Source organism: Cyprinodon variegatus, unplaced genomic scaffold, assembly GCF_000732505.1.
Source record: "Cyprinodon variegatus isolate N-32 unplaced genomic scaffold, C_variegatus-1.0 Scaffold307, whole genome shotgun sequence".
In the NCBI taxonomy this organism is placed as follows: domain Eukaryota; kingdom Metazoa; phylum Chordata; class Actinopteri; order Cyprinodontiformes; family Cyprinodontidae; genus Cyprinodon; species Cyprinodon variegatus.
This window is the reverse complement of record NW_015150760.1, coordinates 156,775-178,770: the sequence shown is the minus strand read 5'-3', so window position 1 is coordinate 178,770 and position 21,996 is coordinate 156,775. Positions and strand designations below refer to the sequence as shown.

The window sequence follows — 21,996 nt, the reverse complement described above, 5'->3', positions numbered from 1 at the left end:
AGTCAGATTAATAAACCATTAGTTACCACTTATGTTGGCTTTTGAGGTTAACCAATTCAAATGGTTGATCAAAAACAGATTGACTGCTCACTTTCTGACCAATATATTGGTTAATCTAACCAAAATTGGTTTAACCAACTAGATTGGTTGTTTTTCATATAGTTTTTAATTAATATAAACAGTATATTGAACAAAAACAAAATAGTTCATGGACATCAAACACACTACCTTGAATCATTTCAAATCAACAAATGATGCCTTCTGCATCAACTTGCCCAAAACCATCAGAGGTGAGTAGTAGATATTTTTAATGATAAGGATCCTCTAGCTTCTTTAGCCAGGCTTGGCTTATGAAGACATTATCAATAGTAGATAGAAGACATAAGAGGCCTCTTTTAAAATTACTGGTCTTCATCAGAGGCTATCAGGATGTTGGATGACTTATGGCCAGATTCTATGAAAGTTGAGCTACACTATAAAAAGTAAAATGGATGTCTCTCCAAATCAGACCAGGTTTTTCCACAAAAAGGATGAAAGAACAGGTTTTCAGTTTCTAACACAGGACCTAGAACAGAGTCAGTTTCTCCTAAATTTAGGACCAGGTCCCAAATTTAGAGAGTACACAGAATACTTGCACAGACTTCCTAGGAGGTGTTGGAAGACAGATTTTACTGGCACACAGAGTACCAAGAACATGACTCTGTAGGTCCATGTGCTTTCATTTGGAGTAATGCCCAGCCATCCTGCTTCTGCTTTGCAGGTAGGTCTCTCAGATAGCCCAAATCAACTTGAATCACTAAAATATCAGAGTTTACAGCTTACAAAAACTCAAAATTTCATCATGAGAAAATTTATTTGCATCAAAGGTTAGTTCAAATACCAATAGTCGTAGTCTTCCGCTTTATCCGGGACTGGGTTACAAGGGCAGCAGTCTCAACAGAGACTCCCATACTTCCCACTACCCAGACACCTCTTCTAGGTCTGCTGGGGTAAGCCCAAGGCATCCAGTTCAAAAAAAACTTTATTAATCCCAAAGGGGAATTTATCAGTATAGTATCTTATGTTTTGTTTTTTAACCAGTTGTTGTAGGCGTTGATAGCTGTAGGCAGGAAAAATCTTTAATTATGGATATCATACAGATGGATACAGATTAATAAAATAATCTGTATCCATCTGTCTTGCACCAGATGTGGAGAAGTCTTTTACTGAAGACACTTGTTTATTCCCAGGCCAGCCAAGATAAATAGTCCCTCTGGGTCTTCTCCTGGGCCTCCTCTCCATTGAACGTGAATGGAGCACCAAAGAAGGTGTTCAGGGGTAATCACAAAACAGGATGTATAAGCCACATCTGCTGACTGTTAATGTGGAAGAGAAGCAGCTCAACTATTGAGCCTCTCCTGGATGGAGAGCTCTTCACTCCATCTCGAAGGGAGTGCGCAGCCACTTTGTGGAAAAAGCCCATTTCAGCCGCTCGTATCCAGGATCTTATTCTATTGGTCATGATCCAGATTTCATTACTATTGGTGAGGGTAGATGGGTAGACTGACTGGTAAATGGAGAGCACTGCTTTTACGCTTAGCTGTCTTCACCATGATAGACAAGAACAGCGTCTGCACTGATAGTCTTAAAAGATACAATAAATAGTTTTGGTTAATATTTGAAAAATGTTTGACCTGGAGTTCAATTGTTAATACCTTTGTATTTTTTTTTTATGAAAGTTATGAATTTATTCCATATGTGCAGATTGAATGGACAATGAATTAAACTTGAATCATGCTTTTATTACCGTAGTTGTCCTAGAATGGCCATCTGGGCATGGGTTCAAAGATCAACATGAAAGTTATTAAAAAATGTAAAGAAAAACACTTATAATCGCAAAACCTTGTTAAACTGTCCTTTAGGTGGGGTTTGAATGAAACCTTAGACTACAAACAGGGAAAACTGCAGACTGTAAGGATACCAAACAGTCTAATAATAGAGGTAAGCCAAGCGAGTCCCTTTTTAAAGCTGGCATGAGTGCGTTATCCAAGCTTATCGATTGAAGATTGGTGGAGGGGCAAAAAAAACATATGTACACAAGGAAAAAAGGTTAATTACCGCTTTGACAAAACTGAAGCAAAGACAGTCGATGTAGAGAGCACCTGGAATATTTGCTTCAAGAAGCACCAATTGCATTACTCATTAAATATCTGAAACTGGGGTACAGACAGAAACAACTGGACTACTGCTCTGTGGTCCAATATCCTCTTTTCAGATAAAATGGGAAAATACATACATGTATACGAAATCCCAGAGTTTGGAGGGAGAATAGAGTTGAGAGGAGCCCACATTTTCTAAACTCCAGAGTAAAGTTTTCTAGTGAGTGATGAATTTGGGGTGAGATGTAATCAACTGGTAGCAGTCCACCATTTTAAAAAGTCCATGGTCTAAGCAGCGCTCTCCCAGGAAATGTTAGTTCACTTCATGGATCGCTTTGCTGACAAGTTAGACAAAAATGCCCATTTCTTTAAACTCCAGCAATTTGGGACCTCCCCACACAACCAAAGCTACCAGCTTTAACGAGTGCATAACCACCACCTGATTAACAATCTCAGCTGACCAATGCCCCAAAGAAAAATTGTACTATTCCCAAGAAGAGGAGAAAAATCAACACTTCAGTGGTGTTGCAGGTGGATAGCTTCCATGCCTTGCTGCACAGATGCGGTAATTCATCCCTAAGGCCTCTGGCAGGTATTAAATGCCTATATTATATAGTTTTAACAGGTCCACATCTCACTAACGACCTGTGTAATGCACCAATATAAAGGTTTGCCAAAAAAAAAAAAGTTTGTTGATCAACATCTGCATAACAACAATCAAACTTTTCAGGATTAGGGTTCTGAAGAACTTCCAGTTGAAAATGCACAAAAACTAACATTACTCCATTGAATTAGTTTAAGAGTAAGGCTATAAGCCAATAGAGTCAAGCTATAGCAAGGAAGGAAAACAGAATATAGGTCAAAAAAGCCTTAGATGGCAAATTCTTGTCATGGGTCTGCTTCTCATTACAGCAAAGCGAGTCGAGCTCAGCCACAACCTCAACAAATAATGTGGGCACAGAGGCAGCCAGCTTGAACCTCAGGAAGAGGAGGTATAACAAAGACAATTACACATATAGACATACAAGGAGAAGGCAATTAAAAATGTGCGGTAGACCAAGAATCTAGAACATTTGTTTTATTGTACACATTGTGTTGGCCAGTCCAAGGTCAAGAGCTGCAGAAGAGTTTGTCATAAGAAAGCAGGTATGTTTCAGACTACAGTTGATTAGCAAACTTTTTTGTTTTGCACAATCCTTTATTGAACAATAAACAAAATAGAAAGCTGAAGGCTTCAAATTAATAAACAGATTGTGTTTCTGGATGAGGATCCCAACAGTTCCAGGCAGACAAGGGGGTTGAAGCACACATTAAGAAAAAAAAAAAAACTAAAGAGTTTCTCCAGCAGATTTCCATACCAGCCCACAAGACAGAGATACAAGTGTACCATAGAAAACCCAAGGTGTCCAATTAAAGTCCCCAAGGGGGAAACATTCTTTGAATAAAAACTGGTTAATATGCAAAATAACAGTGTTGGTTTTTAGGACATAAAAAGCCAAAAGTACAACTGAACAATGTGAAATGGATCGCTGTGTGCAATGTTTCAGGATGATGTCGAAGGGACAAGGCAAAAGAAATAGATGAAAGGCAGAAGGGGCAATATAATGCTGTCCTTTGGTATACTTTGAGAGACTGGACTTAATTGAGCAATGAAAAATAAAACTGAATGCTCAGTTTGGATATCTAAAATTTTGTTACAAGCCTAAATAGGATGTATATCTGACAAAAATGGGTTGGCAACTAATTTTTAACAACCATATTTCTAAAGGGGCAGAAACTGTGTTACCCTGCAGTAAAGGTACAAAAAACATCAAACCTGTTTTACTTGTATACAGTTTTACCAACCAAAGTCATGTGTGTCCAAAACCAAGTTCACATAAAACAGAAAAAGAAATTTGATTTCAGACTCGTGCAGAAACACATTATGTGTTGGACTATGATGGTGATACTGGTGGCTGGAATGAAATGGGTTTGGAGTGAAAACAAAGACAAAAAAGGAAATAAATATCAAGCAAAGAACTATCAATTTTATTTTTTTCCTTGTGCTTTAGAACGCTCAGTTTCTCTGAAAACAAATTCCAATGCAAGTATTTTTCTTCCCCCAAAGGGGGAAAGAGAAGTACATCTAAACAATAAGAAAAATGGAAAGAGCAAAAAGATGCAATTAACTGAAGGGAGCCCCCACTAAAGAAGAAAGGGGTGTTGTTGTTCAGTACACTTAACTCCTCAAGCACACAAGTGAATAACTGACAAGTGAATAAAAAAAATAATAAATCAACAGGAAAAGAAAAAAGTAAACAGGGTAAGATTTGCAGTGGAATCTATCTTGATCACTTTGCTTTTTTTCTCCAGAACAGGAACTGTGTTTAAAATCTGGACAGTCCTTACGAACCAAAACGTTTTCAGTTGACATTATTTTTTTTTATTAGCTCTTTTTATACATCTAAATCCAAATATGTGTAAAATATGCATTTGTCAAATCGTATTCATCAGCTTTTTCTTGTGCACAGAAGCTTATTTGTTATTAAATTCTAAAGCACAATAATAGATTTTATTTTTCAACAATACTCTTTATCTAAACCCAAATCCCATGAAAATGATCATTCAAAAACAAGGAAGCTGTCTCCACCCATTTTCCTTTCTTCTTTTTTATGGCTCAAGTTGTACCTAGGTTTAAAAGCATCATAAAAGTGAGAACATGAAAGGAGGTGGTGGTGGGGGCAGAACAACACAATCTGGTATTTTGGGGGGGATGAGACTGGTGATACTGCTGGTGCTGGGCCTTTTCAAAGCACAACGGCAAACGGCAAGCTTTGAAACTGTTGCTAATTCAAGGCCGACAGTTCTCCTTCAGTAAAAGGCAAACACTGATATTTTAGGTCGCTTCATTTAAAAAAAAAAAAAGGTAATATGAAGAGATTGTCCCCTTCAGTCCACTTGCAGTGTATGGATTGACAGTTCCTCCTATGAAAATTCAGCGTTTGCCAGAGCCAAGCTTTGGGCTCAGTTCAAGGAGAGTCTCAGGTTCCAACCTTTTAACCCCCCCACCCAACTGTCTGTTCGACAGTCTTTCCTTGTTGGTTTAAAAGGGAAACAAAAAGAAAAATCCAAACGCAGTGGTGAACAGAGAAGAGAGCAGACACAGGGAAATCTTTGTGGATGCAGCTTGCTTCTCTTCTTCTGAAATTAACTAATAAAAGAGGTGACAAGGGGGGGGAAAAGGCATCGGAAAAGCTGGTTCTCTGGAAAGCAGGGAAGAGGAGGAAAATCTTGCAAGAGAACAAGTCGGGCAGTGTTCCTGTTCATTAGTTTGGTGTGTTTTTGTCGTGTATGTAGAAGCACTTTATTGTCGCAAGTGCATTTTGAGCGTGTGTGTGTGTGTGTTCAGCTATAGTTGTTTACAGGGACGTGAAAGGGTGTCTCTACAGCAGGTCCACACGGCGGTAGTACAGCAGGTAGGCGGTACGTTCAGCTGTCTGTTTCAACACCTGGTACTGGTTGATGACCTTGACCGCCTGGTCGTCAATGCGCAGCCAGCCGTTAAGACCAATGTGGAAGACATCAGTGGTGTAATGGCCGCCTGTCGCGCTGTTTCCATGGTGGTAAACAACTGTTGGAGATGGAGAAAAGCATCAGACTACAAGTTTTAGAAAAAGAAAGCTAAGTGCAATAAATCCACATTTTTACTAGTTTTTATAAATCAAAATTCTTTCAGGATTCCAAAGAGATATATTATTTTCACCCATGACATCCTACAAACACTGCATTCTAGAAAATGGATTTTTCATATTGATGGATATTTTTGACAAACATGTGAAAAATGCCTGGGGAGTATTATTGTGATAGAGGAATTCTTTATCATTATTTTATTACAATACTTAGCATTATTGTGATAGAGGAAGAGACATCCTCATGACAATGAATGCATTCCACGGTGAAAACTACTTCAGTAAACGGTTAACGTGATCTATATAAAAGCAACAAACCTGCAAAGAGCCTGTAAGTTCTTTGGCCTTTCAAAACTTTGCTTCGCACTCCAGAAGACAACAGATCTGAAAAAAAATAAATAAATAAAATCAACACATGGGAAAAAATAAAAATCACTAAATAGACCAACATGTTAAAGATTTCATAAAGCAGCAGCAGCAGCTTTAATGTCAAATACAAAAACTTTAACGCCAAACTTTAACTTTAAAAAAAAAAAAAAAAAAGTCCTGAGAGGCTTTGCAGTGTGGGTCCATTCATACCTTTGCTGATTTCAAGGTCAACTGGGTAATCAACGTTCTTTGTCAGTTTCTGGCAGCCTCCAGTCTTTTCAAAGACAAATCTCTTGAGGTGAAGAACAAGAACAGGTGGCAGCTCTTCTAGAGTTACCCTGCGACTGATCTCAATCTAGAAGTAAACCAGAAAATGAAAAAGATGAAAGTTGCATGTTGTACAGCAAAAAAAACTTCATTTACATATTGTTGTTTTGTTTTTTGAAAAAGACCTTTAAACTATGTGTAGCTTAAAAGAAAACAAGATTTTGTTATAGCGAAATGATTAAAATAGAAAACAGTATTATATTGGAAAAAACAGGATGCAAAACTCCGAGTGTCTCATAAATCACTCAATGTTTTTCTAGGTACCAACAGGTCACGGATTAGTTTTTCATTCTCAGAAGGTGAGTTTATCTGCTGTTGCTTACATCCACAAATTCACCTAAGAACCATTTTACAGCTGTTATGCAGATATTCTTTGCATCACTTATCAGCAGTACCAGCTTTTCATTTTCAATCAATATTTGTAAGGTCCATCTAGATTTAAAGCAACTGAGATTTCTAAGTGAAACTTTATTGACTTGGACGTTGTTAAAGTGTTAGAATTTAGAAGAATTTTCTAGGCTTGGGATTTTTATAATACGGTTGAAAAGCATTATAAGTGCAAATTTCACCTCTTATTGTGACGAGAATATTTTCTTTTCTTTATTTTATTGTGAAGTTAGAACCAGAAGTTAAATATTCAAGCTAAAAAAATGTATAACTCACTTCTTTTTGTCATATTTATTACAAATATTTTTTGTCTTAAATCTGATCTCAACCAGAGTTAATTATTATTTTCATTATGCATAAACTACAATAACTATTTAAATCATAGCAGATTTTTTGTCAAATTACAAATTGAATACATTTCAATCAAATCCAAGAAAAATAACCTTAATAATTTCACATTTTAAAAAACTGCTTTATAAAGAAAAGGTTTTTACTATGAAAACTATGGTGGCCCTGAAGTGCAAACTGCAACTACAAATCTAAAAGCACAACTACATTAAGGAAATCGCAACTACATTAAGAAAAACAAAACTATATAAAGCAAAGCGCAACTACATTAAGGAAATCGCAACTACATAAAGCAAAGCGCAACTACATTAAGGAAAACAAAACTACATAAAGCAAAGCGCAACTACATTAAGGAAAACAAAACTACATAAAGCAAAGCGCAACTACATTAAGGAAAACAAAACTATATAAAGCAAAGCGCAACTACATTAAGGAAAACAAAACTACCGCAACTACATTAAGGAAAACACAATTACATTAACCTACCGGAAAAGGAAGATACCAGTGGGAAACGAGACATCGCTGATTGGACGACGGGGCCTTTTGACCCTTGAACCGGAAGTCATTCTGCCTGCTGCGGCTTTTGAAAACATGGATATTGTCGGCGCCCCAAACATAGCTGCCGTTATCCAGGAATATTTTGAATCAGGACATACGTATGAGGTGATACTGGATATGCTCAAGACTAATCACAAAATTTCAGTTAGTTTGCGTACACTGAAGACACACTTAAAAGAAGCTGGACTGTTCAGACGACGCAACTTCCGGTTCAAGGGTCAAACGGCGCCGTCGTCCATTCAGCGATGTCTCATGTTTCCCACTGGTACCTACCTTTTCCGGTAAGTTAATGTAATTGTGTTTTTCTTAATGTAGTTGCGCTTTGCTTTATGTAGTTGCGATTCCCTTAATGTAGTTGCGCTTTTAGATTTGTAGTTGCAGTTTGCACTTCAGGGCCACTGTAGAAAACAGCTCTGTAATCGAATACAACATGTAAAAGAATATTGCGTACACCCGTGTTTTGAGAACAAACATTTTCCTCACCTCCTGCTTGGTTTTGGTGGTGTAGCCTTGAACAGATTCTCGGGCCACCAACGTTTCCAAAGCCTCCTGAACTGTGCGGATCTTCTCAGACTGGATGTCAAGCTGCAGGGTGAAAAAGGGCTGCAAAGTGGCTGACTCTTTAGAGTTCTGTTGATACACCACAGATCTGTTGAGAATATGCCAAAAGAAATAAATTACACTAAAGAAATAACGGAGAAATGTAGATCAAATTCATGAGAGCAGTATAGTCCAGTTCAAGGAGTAATTTTAAAGCTTCAGACTTTTTATTTTAAATGGGGATAATTATTCTAAGCTGATAATGACAAATATCAAAGCTAAAAATAATGGTTCCTAAACATTTTGTAGATAATAGTGTAATAACTGTTGCAGCAACTCAAGACAAAGGAATTACTCCCACTAATACATTTAAGAGTGTGTGGATTACAGCCAAGCTTGGTTGGTGTTCAAAGTTGGTCTGATAAAACCTCTCTTAAATTCCCCCCCTCTCTCTCTGGCCCCACAAACATTTCTGAGAACATAACCTTCTCAGGGACAGTTAAAAAGCGTAAAAGAATTGAGTAAGACCAGACCATTGAAGAACATATCATTAGAGTGGGCAGACGTTAGTTTTATTTTCCAGTTTATTTTTCAAGCTAAGACATTTGTTGATGGCAGCTCAATGTCCTGCTGTCGAGACCCTTACACAACAATAAAAAAGGATTTAAGCTGGAGATGTTAAAGCAATTTGTTATATCAACCAGAATACAGGGAAAGCAAACATGGAGGCCAAAGAACCACTGCAGCAAATGCTTATGTACCTGATGTGTCCACCGAAAATATCAGTGATGGGAGTGCGAACAAAGTCCGCCTGACGAGTCACTGAAGTCTTGTTTCGGGGACCCACTTGTTCCCACTCGTCTTCACTCCCTTCTTCCTCCTTATCAGCTCCATCTTCCTCTCCACCTGGCTGAGACTCTGGGCCATTGGGTGTGGGAGCTTCCGGTAGAAAAAAAAAAAATATGAAATGCATTTTAATGTTTTCCTAACTTTTCAAAAAAAAAATTCAAGAACCCAGTTCCCCACTTTAGAACCTTCCTTTACAAAAGAAAGGTTTACATTTGCTTTTGAGCATTAATCAGCATTTGAAAAACAGCCTTTTCAGTTTATATAAAGCAAAAGTTAGAGCCTCACTGACAATTCCAAGAATTAGTTCAATAAAACACAGATTAATTCCCCCATAATCTAAAAGGTTGCATACTCTCTTCCTGAGGCGAGATTAGCTTTTTCAATGCCAGCATCTCCTCATGGAGTCCATTGAGGGTAAACCCAAGATACTCCTCTGCATCCTCTTGTCGGCCCTAGAAAAAAAAAAAAAGTAATAAAGAATTCCTGCTGACAAACTTCAATAATGAAAACCACAACGTGCGCACACATTCTCACACTAATGGGTTGAGGTAAACAGAAAGGAAGAGCATGCAGGATGGGTGGTTAAATATCAAATAGATGAGCATTTTGAGTCAGCGTATGTGATGCTGATTTGTTTTTCTCCCAGAAATTATCCAATTACACAAAAATATGTCTTTGCAACACAAATTCTCAAGTACTTTCTGTTCCAGACAAAGTGTTATCCTAAAAGTAAAGCTCTGACACACTGCTGTGCAATGAATATAAAGCAGCTTATCTCACCTTCTCAGAGAGACTCGACTTAATGAGAGTGAGGAGTCTGTAAATGTAAGTTGGCTCAAAAGGTACACCAGGACGAATGTCTTTTACAACTTTGTCACCAACAGCTGTGAAGGTAAAACATAGATGTATGAACGTATCGGATAAAGTGAATGCAAATTATCTAGAAGACATTTGCAGTATCTAAAAAACTTACTTTGTTGTTTGGTTTTTGATGGCACAGGCATGTTATTAAACTCATTCACCAACCTAACGCTGCAAGAGGTAAAAAATAAAAGTGAAACTTCGCACTGCAACATTTTTAAATAGAACCAATAAATTTTCAGAAGAGATTCTTACAAGTTATCTATCATGGGTGTGGAGGTGCATGTTCTCTGCATCTCATTATGCAGAGGAAGAGACTTCATCAGGTGATACATGGGTGGGCAGGCAATCAGGGCCTGAAGGGTCTTAGAGTTCAGAGTCAGGAAGATAAACAGATTATGGTACCAAAAAAAAAATGAATGCTGCAAATAGAAAACCATGTACATATAACAGAGCAGTGAAAGGATACAGCGTTGATATAGCACCAGTTTCCCTTGTTGATCAGACCCCTCGGCTGCAAAGACACTGGTTTATGTATCAACTTCACATTCTCAATAATTTCTGCAAATTCAAAAAGAGATTTTTTTAATAAGGTTCAAGAAACAGAAAGACAAAAACTTTAAACTTTGATTTTATAATATCAAAGTGAGGTCATATATATATATATATATAAATAATGTATCATCATACTTTAGGAGAAAAATAACATTTTCATTCCGAAACAATTGTTCCTTTTCCTATTCCTGGCTCTGATGTCAGCAGAGACCATCTGAATAAGAGCAAGAGTTTGCTGTACCACGCCTAGGAAGGGAGACTGTCATTAACAAACAACACAGCCCCCAAGGAAACGTGGATGATTTCTATACTAGATTTCCAAAAGTAAATACAGTGGTTTAGATACAACTGGTGATTCAACAACCCAAAAAACAATAACAGTTATTACACATACAAAAACATATACACACGCACATATACTTATATACATCTCTATCATATATTTTTATACAGTTGTTATTGATATCAGCAAAGGCCTCTTATGAGCCATATGTGAAATAAAAAAAATAAAAAAACTTATGGGATTCTGGTGATAAGATTTATCATACTGTTGCCTTCATTAGAAAAAATGTTTGGCTCACAGACTTTTTATTAAATTCCTAATAAATCATTCTGGAATTGTATTCTATGCTGAAATGTTTTGTTGGATTGAACCTGCAGCATAGACTATACAAACAGCTGGCCTGTGGCTTCATGTTTGTGATTTACAAGAAGATCGGTCTTTTTCCAAATAAAAAATAAACATCACAGATAAAAGGTGAAGGAATAAAAAGCAACATTATGATTCAGGTTTTGGCTGCCTGTAAACCCACTTGTGGCAATAACGTGGCTGCAAAAATAAACAAAACAAGCGTAAGCTGATGCAACACATGGCTCTGGGGTTTAGAAACCCAGTTTTTGGAGGATTACTTTAAAGTAAAGGAAAATTCCTGTATTTATATCAACGATGTGCTGACAGAAATGCTGTTACACTCGCTTATAAAGCCAACCATTTTATGTTAAACATATTGTTAAAGCTTCATCGAAACATACAAATGCTCACAGGGTGAGGCCCAGAAGGCATTCTTGACCTACGGTACTTCTAATGCTCTGTGAATGGAGCAAACTGGGTGACAAATATAATGCATGACCTATCTCAAAGATATGCAGCAGACAGTGCTGCCATCTAGTGTTCATTTCTCTAGTTTATGCATTTGGTTCCTTTTAAATTTAAAATAAAACAAATACACTGGGAGAATCAATTAGTATTATCGCCTTAACTTCATCTTTCCACTTTCCAAACTCCTTCAAAAAGGCAGTGGAACAAATAAACAGAATACAGAGAAAAGTTCAGAGACAATGTGAGCTTTTTAAAACTTTATACCTGCCAGTTTTGGGGCCATTGGATCTTCTGATACAGGGACAGGACCTTCCTTAAACTCCCCAACCTTTTCAGGTTGCTCTGGCACTGCAGGAGAGGGAGATGCAACTTCCACAACATTTTTCACCTCTACAAAGGCCTGAGGGCTGCCAGGAAGAGGCTTTGAGTTGTGGAACAGGCTAGCCCAAGATTTGGGAAGATTGGCAGTTGGTGCAGCAGGAAGTGCAGGAGAGCTCGCCTGCTCTGTTACTAAAGGCTGTATCAGAGAGTCTGGGCTAAGAGGCTGATCCTGCTCGCCACTGTCACAGTCTTCTTTGTGTCCATGTGAACTGACAGGAGTATTGGTTTCTTCTAGTCCATTGGCCACTCCAGTATCTGCTGCCTGTGATTCCTCTAGTTCAGTAGTCAAATTGGAAGTGCGGACAGAGGGGGTGGTCACACCGGCTGAGGGAGGAAGAGGGGATTTAGAGAGGGGGCTGTGAGGGGGATCTGAAAGTTCAGCACTTTGTAGAGCCAAATGCTCCAGCTGCTGGTCTGCAGTCCTTGATGCATCCACCATCTCTCTGCTTTGAGAGGAGGACGACGAAGAAGAGAAAGTTGCATTGTTACCATCTGATAAAGAGGCAGCCCCACCCATTAAGTCTAAAGAAGAGTCCCCAGGTCTATCACAAGTCCTCTGATTGGCAATGGATGTGGAAGCAAAGACAGGCGCTGTTGATGTTGCAGTGGAAGCAGGTCCAGGGGTAACAAGTTCATCTGCTGACAATGCCTTACAATCCACATCCTCAGAACTGTTGTGTGAGCCTCCAAGTGCATGTCCATTCACCAGTGCCGTCACAGGAGAACCATCCGAGGTGACAGCGCTGCTGGAGCCTCCACCAGCTGATGCGTCCAGGTAGTTGTAGTACCCGGGCGGTCGCTTTTTCTTTTTCTTTCTCTCTCGCTGTCCCAGGCTGCCAGGGAGTCCATCCATGTCCTGACAGGACTGGTGATTGTCCAGGGCTGACACCTCAGAATCAGGCCCATCCAGCGAATTAAAGTGTCTTCCATCAGGGGCGTCAGCTTCTGGAGGAGCCAGCTGCTGAGCCTTCAGAGACGTCTGGCATCCCAGAATGAACTCTGGAGCCTGGGGGTTGAGGTTACTCGACACCTTGTACAGAGGATCTGTTGCTTCAGCTGGTTTGGAATCAATCACCTCATCAACTCCAAATTCAATGTGCTGACAGTCTTCCGCTGCAGAAAATATATCAATTATAAGATACAGATTATTAGTCGGTATATAGTTCAATGTCACAAAAACACCTCTTGAATGAGGCAAATAATTTTTCTTATTTGGTTTTTTGTCGCAGCAATTTTTATTCCATTTAAAAAGTAGCCTGATTCCGATTTAATTCAGCAAAAATTTTCAACAAGGCAGAAATCTATTATGTGAAAGTTAATATTGCTGAAGTCATATGACGCTAAAAAATATTTGGGACATGCTATCAATAAGAGAATCCTATTTTAGGGTTTCATGGATAAATTTTTCTTCCCCAGTTCTTAGCATCCGTTGTTAATGTTTTCACAGGCACCCGCAAAATGCATTTTCACTGTGGTTGATTTGCAAACCATAGACATGTTTCCAATAATGTCTAATGCAGACAAAAGTTTAAAGGAGAACGTAAAATGCAAATCAACTTAATAAATTCTATGCTCACTTGAGGTAGTTTCTGACTTTCAAACTCAAGTAAATGCATTAAAGAGGAAATGCAAACACAATTGTGGAATAAATTCTTAAAGCCAATTACTGACTTATGAAGAAAAACCCACATCTGAATTGCTTAAAGATGCTGGATTAAATCCTTCTGGGTACCAATCCCTAAATCAATAGAGTGTGCTTTATAGGATTGGGACAATATGGCCAATATGTATATCACTATCAATTTCTTAATTTCAGTCAATTCGATATAATTTCAATATGAACAAAACCAAAGCCTGAGAAATACTGCCAAGAATCTCCAGAAAAGACTCCTGTACTTAAATGTTATAACAAATAACATTAACGGTTATAAAAATAACTGTTATAAAAAAAATGTCCATGTTCATAAACTCCCCTAACATTTGAGGAAATTTTTGTTTTAGAAAAAAGAAAAAACAAAACTACATAAAAATCTGAAAAATCAGTGAAATTCTGTAAACATAAATAGTAAGGTATAAAATATCAAAAAATAGATAAAATTGTTATTACATTAAATTATATTGCACTATATACTGCATCACTGCCCACCCCTATGTTTAATCCCTAACTGTGAAAGGGATCAGACGGTCTAACTTTTTTATCCCTTTATGGGTCTGTATGAGCCTAGATCCTTTTCAGTTTAAATCTGAGAAATTTGAAGGGACATAGGCGTCAGCATCAATTCTAGTAATCCACTCATATAAATGCATTTCCATAAATCCAACAATCTATATCGAGAAAATGCACTTTAAAACCTTTAAAAAGAGGGATTCTCAAAAACACAGCAATAGCCAAGCAACCCTCTGAAATGTGTCAGTGTTTTAAAAGCATTACTTTTTCAGTGTGAAATCAATAAGCTTGTTTAATATTAACTGAAGACCCATGAAAAGGAGTCTGAATATCAAAGTATTGCACAGACTGGTATAACTGCTAAAAGCAAAGAAACCTTCACAAAGGCATCTTACTGTTGCAAAACAGTAAAATGACTGCTTTGCATTCCTAAACTTGTAAATGTTCCAGAAAGCTCTGTTGCGGAGTTACAACATGCAGGTGGAAAGGGGATAATTTTACCCTAACCTGGCAAAAGCCCAGTGCACCTCATAAGATGTTTGAAAGGGGATCGGAAACGAAGATCAAGAATGTCATGTTCCAACTAAATTTTATAAGTAGAGAACATTAGAGGGGGCTGGAGAGAGCAGATGGAACTTTTCAACAGAACAAAATGAGGCGCTCAACTGCAAGGATCTTATACACACTTGCTGCATAAGACTCCAATGCTGAAGAAAAAATATTCTTAACATCTAAGATACTACATTTAGGCTTTCCTCATTTGTAGGCCATCATCAATAAGTTATGGAAATATAGGCTTTAAATCCTTCTCTATAAATAGAGAACATATTCTCTATAAACTTTATGAAAAAAGTGAAAATATAAAATATACATTTTTCTTTAAAAGTAAAATACATTCTGTTAGTGTTTGATATTCATTCTCTATGCCCTCTATTTTCCAACCCATAACTTTATTTTTTGACTATTTTGCTTTAATGTCTGTATATTTGTGGATTACTTGGGTTGTTGCCTACATTTGGAGGAACATTGGGTGTTTTTCTGCCACCTGAATTTTTATTTTCTCCAAATAGTTAACCATGTTATGATTGGAAATTTCTGTCTTGAATTCATCCAGTTCAACAGATTTTTTTTTCTACACAAATTTGGCAGTTACCCACAGCGACCACATTAGCACCAAACCCCTAAAAGCACACTTGTTTATTCTGAGATTAAACTTGTTGACAATTTTTGGATGTTACAATCAATATACCAAACGTTGCATTGACCCTCATTTTATTCTGTTTTAAAATAGAGTTGCCAAAGGTGGGGTAAACCCATTTAAGAAACAGAGAGCCATCTCTCACTGGACAGTAAAGAAAATAGTTTATTTTTTGTAGACTATGCATTTTATAATAAGCTTATATTTAAAAAATAGTCAAACTACACAGGGTAAAAACTTATCACTTAAAAAGCTTATAAGTTAGAGGATATTCTTTTATTAAAAACACAGTTTATTAAAAGTATAATTAATCTTTAAATGTTTCTGGACAGAGTTTAAAGCATCACAAACTCAATCAACAATGTAAAACAGTTCCTAAAGTAACAAATCTCCTCATATTAAGAATCATTACGCAGCAAGAGGTGCAAGGGTGAATATAAACAGGAAATATTAGTAAAAGCAAATCAGGAAATTCATTCATGTGACTAATTAGCTTATAGGTCACGATAAATAAACTAATATTCTGCAGAAATAAAGAGGGCATTGAAAGGAAGATACTTCCTCTTTAAGGATTAGAGGATATTCTGTTAGTGTTACTGAAATCATTCTTCATTAGAGTCCATTGCATTCAGTTGTAAACCTGGCTAGAATTCAGGTGTTCCTTTATAGGCAAATGTTAGCATGTAAAGAAACCATCACTATGCCCCTAATGAATAAGCCATGATTGTTAGATCAAATGAAAGTTCAATCATATTTCAGTTAATCTGATGCCCTGCAGTGGTGCATATGCATTAAATGCAAAAGAAGATACTTCAAGTATCGCGAGCATGCAAAGCTCTAAAAAGTTTACCAACAGGCAAGAGAAAGGATAAAAGGTGCATAGTTTAGAAAGCCACCAGTTATTGAAACTTGGACTTGTAGTTCTCAGAAACAATGTACATCAACCAATCAAGTCGCAGGGTGTGAGCCCTTTCAACTCACCGCAAACCTGCAGTCCCAAAGACTCCATAATAAAAGGCACAGCAGGAGTGCAGTAACTTCCTAAATAATCAATACAAATCAAGACAAGGCAATGCAGTTATGTGCAAATGGACACCACTGAAATAAAGGTGGATGTTCTAACATTTCAAAGCTGGGTTAACTCGTTTGATTTTTAAAATAATTTGAGAACTTGAGCGATTTAAAACCGACTCCAAGAGGCAAATTTGTGAAAATTTGTTAAAAAAAAAAAAATCATGAGGGAGCCTAATTTTAAATCTTACAGTCATAAAACGATTAAAAATGGGTTTCAGCTAAATGAAGAACCATTGGCTAAAGCGAAAGTAGATTATTTAAATGCTGTAACTTCCAAAAACAAGATCAAACATCATGTGAAAAATACATACCTGAAGACTGATTAACACACTGAACCTTGTCATTGAATGGAGGAAGCTGTAAGAAATAAACAAAATTTATGAACATGACGCAAACAAATTCAAATACATTTGGAAATGTTGAGTGAGGACATTTTAGTAGCATTTTATGCAACCATGAATTCAACATATTCCTATATTACTCACAATTTAAATGACAAATACAAGTTATTTCTCCTTACCTCAACATAAAATCGAGGCGTCACGAAAAACTGGTTGATCTCATCAGGGCTGAACTCCCCAAAGATATACTGAGGGAGAAAAATCAATCAAACCATTAGTTTAGATTTAAGTCTTGTGATCTATAAATATTACATCACTTAAACCTGGCTAAGAACTACAAAATGTAAATGTTAAGTTTATCTTCAATTTCAAAAACCTTTCAAACTGTAAAAAAAAACAAAAAAAACAGGACAAATATAAAATATTACCTCAAAGAAAGGGGCTAAAAGTCAGGAATGCAGCTTACAACTTAAGTGATTGTAAAAGCCTGTTACCTGGATAACATTTAAATTGCATATTGTTAAATATTAAAGTACTTTGGCTGCTATAGAGTCTTTCATCATTAAGCAAATACTATTATCATATCTTAAGCAAAGGTAAATGAAATGATGAGTCACACTGTGTTATACATAAACCTAGAGTAAACAGCTGAAACCGAATTTTAATGAACCATCAATAAAATCAAGTTCATCTCTTGTACAAGACAAAAATGGGATTATGGGTCAATTTATAGACTTTTCAACAGAAAACCTTCAGTTATAACTTTCGTGGTGTAAAACACTTGTTCACTTACAAACAGCAGAACCCTGTCAATAATTAAAAACATAATTCAGCAACTTAAGATAACATCATGGCTGGTGGCTCATAAATATGAACCTTTCTTAGAAACTCACAACTGTGTCACTTGCAGAAAGGACAGCACCATTTCTGTTGACTACAATTACATGGGGGGTTGGCTGCTTTAGTACTAAAACTATTTTGTCAGGTTATGTTTTAAACCATAGAGACACCATTACAGGAAACTCAGGCTAAATTCTTAGTATGATAAAAAGCTTTGTTCATATCAATATTGTTTAGGCATTGAATGCTCTGCTGTAGCCGTAATCCCAAACCAGACATTTCTGGTTTCTTACATTTCATTTGCGTCACCTGCAATAACTAACTCATAAGCTATATTTAACCATTTCAAAAACCCCACAAAGATTTATACCTTATTGCAAAATTAGTTTCTGTAACAAAGGTGTAATTATACCACAGCTTAGCAATATTTGTATTTTTCATTTAATTTTCCAACTTAAGACTAAAAAAGAACAATTTATAATGTTTAGAACCCATCTTTAAGTGAAAATTATACTTTTTTTGCTACTCTTAAACGTGCTATAGAACGAATTAACACCTTAAAGTGGAGGAATGTCTGCTTGGGCAGCCAGCCTTAAGTGAGCTGCTTAAAAGTCACATTGATCAGTAACTACAGTTTTTGAACACCCAGGTTCAGAGAGTGAAGAGTAGCCATCTTTATTTTCTATCGCATAATAAAGAAGATAAAGAGAAATACAGACATGCTTCTTTCAAATGGAAAGAATACAGTGGACAGCAATAGGTGGGGGAAGGGCAGTATGCTTTAATTTATATAACTAGGAAAACATCTGCTCACATTTGCCAAAGATGTAAAACTACAGCGCACAGAATTGTTTTGTTTGTTTTTTTTGCCAGTTTTGGACTAATTTAACCCATCACATGTCAAAATAAGAAGGTATAGAAATAATTCTGTGAAAATATTCATTTAAGATTTAACTTACAAAAAGCCAAAAAGACGGGGAAAAAACATTCCCTTTCACTGTAGAAAGCTTAAGTTTTTGAAAATTGTAAACCACCAAAAAATTAAAAAAAAAAAAAAAAAAAGGGGGGGGGGGGGCGTCATTCTGCTTCCATTTCCTGACTTTACATTTTATTGAACCCGGCTACCTGACACTTGAGTTAATCACTGGACAGAAAAAAAGACTTCAGATGAAACAATCCATCGTGCCAACTCGAGTTATTACATGGGCATGTGGACACAAAACTAAGAACATGGGAAACCAGCTCACGTAACATGCCCTTAATCATCTTACAGCAATAAACAGAGATGCATGAAAAGGGGAGGCACAGAGAAAAGAAAGTGCAGTTCAAGCATATTTAACTCTTTGCATACAATCCCCCCCAATCCAGGGCCCACACTGCTGAAATGGCACTACAAATGACAAACAGCCAGCTATAATCCAACAGCCTCAGGACAGCTCATTCACTCACAACAGAAAGAATGCTGCTGTGATTTTTTTTAGCTCCCCTTTCTGTTGGTGGGAACAATAGCTTAGAACAAATAAGTCATCTGTATGATTTAAGAAATGCAAATAATGATAGGTTTATAGGAGGATATTGAAAATTTCATAAAGCTATCAACTCATAACTAGCAACACTGTTTCAATGGCTTTACATATTCAGGCTATAAAATGCAGAAGAGTCACCCCACTAAACAGGCTCTTGTTTATTGCCAATAAATATAATATTCCCTCCAGCTGAATGATCAGTTTGATTAACAACTTATATCTCAAAAGTATCACAGATCTGACAGGACAGAGCTCCTAGCAACATTTCGTCTTGAAGCCAATTAAATGTAGCACAATATAATTAACTTAACTAGAAACTAAAACTCTACTCTACTGTGGATTAGAGTAAATATGCTTCAACTAAGAATCATCTAAAAGGAAACTATGGTTCCAAAGGAAAGGTAAACCTGAATGTCATAGCTGTTAACAAGCCAAAAGATGAGCTGTCTAAAAGTTAAACCAATAAGCTTTAAAGTTAATGGGATGTTAAGCTTTTTCCACCAGAGATCATTTTAGAAAGAGAAAGAAAGGGCATAAAAATAGAACGATAGTGAAAGCAACTAGTAAGGTGTGTCTGAAATAACTGTCCAAATTAATGAAGGTTTCAGTGAATCTCCGAGGTCATTTGCAAGCTGACGCATGAACAGGTTAGCGTGAAGTATGCATAACTAAATCTGAGATGACATCTGCAGCTAAAATGTTGCAAAGTTCAAACTTTCCAGCGTGACCTGTTTGCTAAGAATCATCCCAAAAGACAATTGAGGTCGGTGCAGTAGTTCTCGTTTTGCCCTTCGTTCACCAAGTTATTTGTTTTTGGAAACTTATCGCTTGTATGTCTTTTGTCTCCCAGAACAAAAAAAAAAAAAAAACAAACATACAGAATATCGTGTTCAAAAATGCCTGCCAAAATAAATATTTTTAAAAGCTTTTGGCCTCAAATTTCTTTTATTCTTACTTTTTGAAACAAATATGTGACAGGTTTAAACAAGTTATTTGGTGTAAGCATTTCTTTTTACCATAATTATAAATATAATTAAGATAGATCTTGAAACCTGCTGACTTGTTTGCCCATTAATTAGAGCAGTCACTGCTCCATATCTACAGATTCTCTTGATATTTGAGCAAACAAATCTGTCCAAGAATGACCACTTAAATGTGTGAGATCAAGCTAGAAAGATAATAGTGAAACTATATAAAAGGAAGAAACTTGGGTCTGTTTCACTTTTTGTTTCAACAATTATTTTATAGAAAGGCTTAGTGATGGGGGAAGGAAAATAGTGAAAGAATGCAGAAATTCGGTAAAGTGAAGCTTCCCCTTTCCTGTTCAGTTTACAAGCTTCAAAAAAATTATCAAAAACAAAATGACACAAAAACGGATTATTATTTTATCCGGCAATTAATGTTTCTTAATGTCATAGCAAATACAAAATCTTAACTAGAATATAAACTTCAGACTCGGCAAGTTCCTGCATTCCTCAAAATGGGCCTTCTCGCATGACGGCTAGCTGCTACACAAATGTCTCCAAACTTGCAAAGTCACCGATATCTAAAGTTAAACAAACACAAACTGTCTGCCCAGCAACGCAAAGAGGCGAGCACACGTTTAACCAAGCTTCACTTTTTAATCTTCTAAAGAAAACAAGCTGAAAAGGCAAAACCCCTCGCTTTGGTCCAATGGGTAGCTAGTTAGATGACAGCAGAACACACCACCTGTGCAAACATGTTAGCTTGCTAGCAGCTAACTCTTGTCACGCGCGTGCTAAAGAAAAGGCAAGCGCTAGAATGCGACACTATATTTGAAATTGTTATACGTCTTAAATACAAAGAGTCAATAACATTTAATTATCTAAGAATGTTTAGAAAAATAAAAACACAGAACAGGGCCTAAGTCATTTCTGAGCAGGTGGGCCATGCAAACACGCAGCATTTTCTCACTCATTTTTGCTAAGAAATATCTCATGACATCTAGAGGATTTATTTACGTATCATTATGAGGGTTGGATTATGCGTGTCTATATCCCATATGGGTATAAACTGGATGCCAGATAGGTAAAAGCATCAGCGAGACCCACCGCTGGCTCAATTGAATGAAGGAACATGGGGCCTGTTAGCTAGCGTTGCCATGCTGCTTGTTTCAATGAGGCTGTGGGGGGTGGGGGTGCATTAGCAAGCACTTTTCTGGACTTATAATTTCAATGACATGATAGGATTAGGACTACTCTAATGTTTTAAACAATAATACTTAACCAATTGAAAAAACAAGTAAGCTCAATTAATACGACTTTCCTAAATGTCATACTAACTAAAGGCACTGCTAAGCCTTAAAATAACGGTAACACTAAATCAATTTGGAGTTGTTGTTGTTGCACTAGCTTAAGTGAGCTAACTAGCTTAGCTACCTGTGTGCTGGAAGAAGCCATGCTCTCGGTGAGATTTTCGCTCCTCCGCCGACGAGATGAAAACTTCCCCGGGAGGGTTGGATGACTTTATAATGACAACTACCAATTTTGCTCTACTTCGACATCATTGTCAATTGTCCCAAAAATGTACTGGCTGTCGGGATTAATTTATTTTTTTTATCCATGCAATGCATCAGCACTTCACGCTGCTCGCCTGGCCGTCACCGCCATTTCCGTCGGTTGTAGTGTGGCAGCGTGAGCCCGGGGAGTAACGGCAAATACTTCCGGAGATGGGTAACTCCAACCTTCAAATTAAAAGCCTTTATCTCTCCTCACTCATAGCTTGATCTGTGGTATTGTACTTTTTAATG

At 37.0% G+C, this 21,996-nt stretch overlaps 1 protein-coding gene across 2 annotated transcripts; it reads right to left on the bottom strand.

The window, feature by feature from the left end:
• Window positions 1–3,198: 3,198 nt before the first annotated feature.
• On the bottom strand, window positions 3,199–21,873 carry usp10 (ubiquitin specific peptidase 10). 2 transcript variants are annotated; one of them, XM_015384210.1, is made up of 15 exons: window positions 21,626–21,873; window positions 17,040–17,108; window positions 16,831–16,876; window positions 16,427–16,486; window positions 11,964–13,193; window positions 10,515–10,606; window positions 10,301–10,410; window positions 10,158–10,216; window positions 9,965–10,068; window positions 9,537–9,636; window positions 9,097–9,274; window positions 8,279–8,444; window positions 6,386–6,530; window positions 6,125–6,190; window positions 3,199–5,748 (listed from the first exon to the last, which is right to left on the bottom strand). In XM_015384210.1, exons 1-15 carry the CDS (start codon window positions 21,644–21,646, stop codon window positions 5,561–5,563), a joined length of 2,634 nt encoding a protein of 877 aa, XP_015239696.1. In that variant the 5' UTR covers window positions 21,647–21,873; the 3' UTR covers window positions 3,199–5,560. The 2 variants fall into 2 exon arrangements, with proteins under 2 accessions (XP_015239696.1, XP_015239697.1); XM_015384211.1 differs by lacking the exon at window positions 16,427–16,486.
• Between the last annotated feature and the right edge of the window lie 123 nt (window positions 21,874–21,996).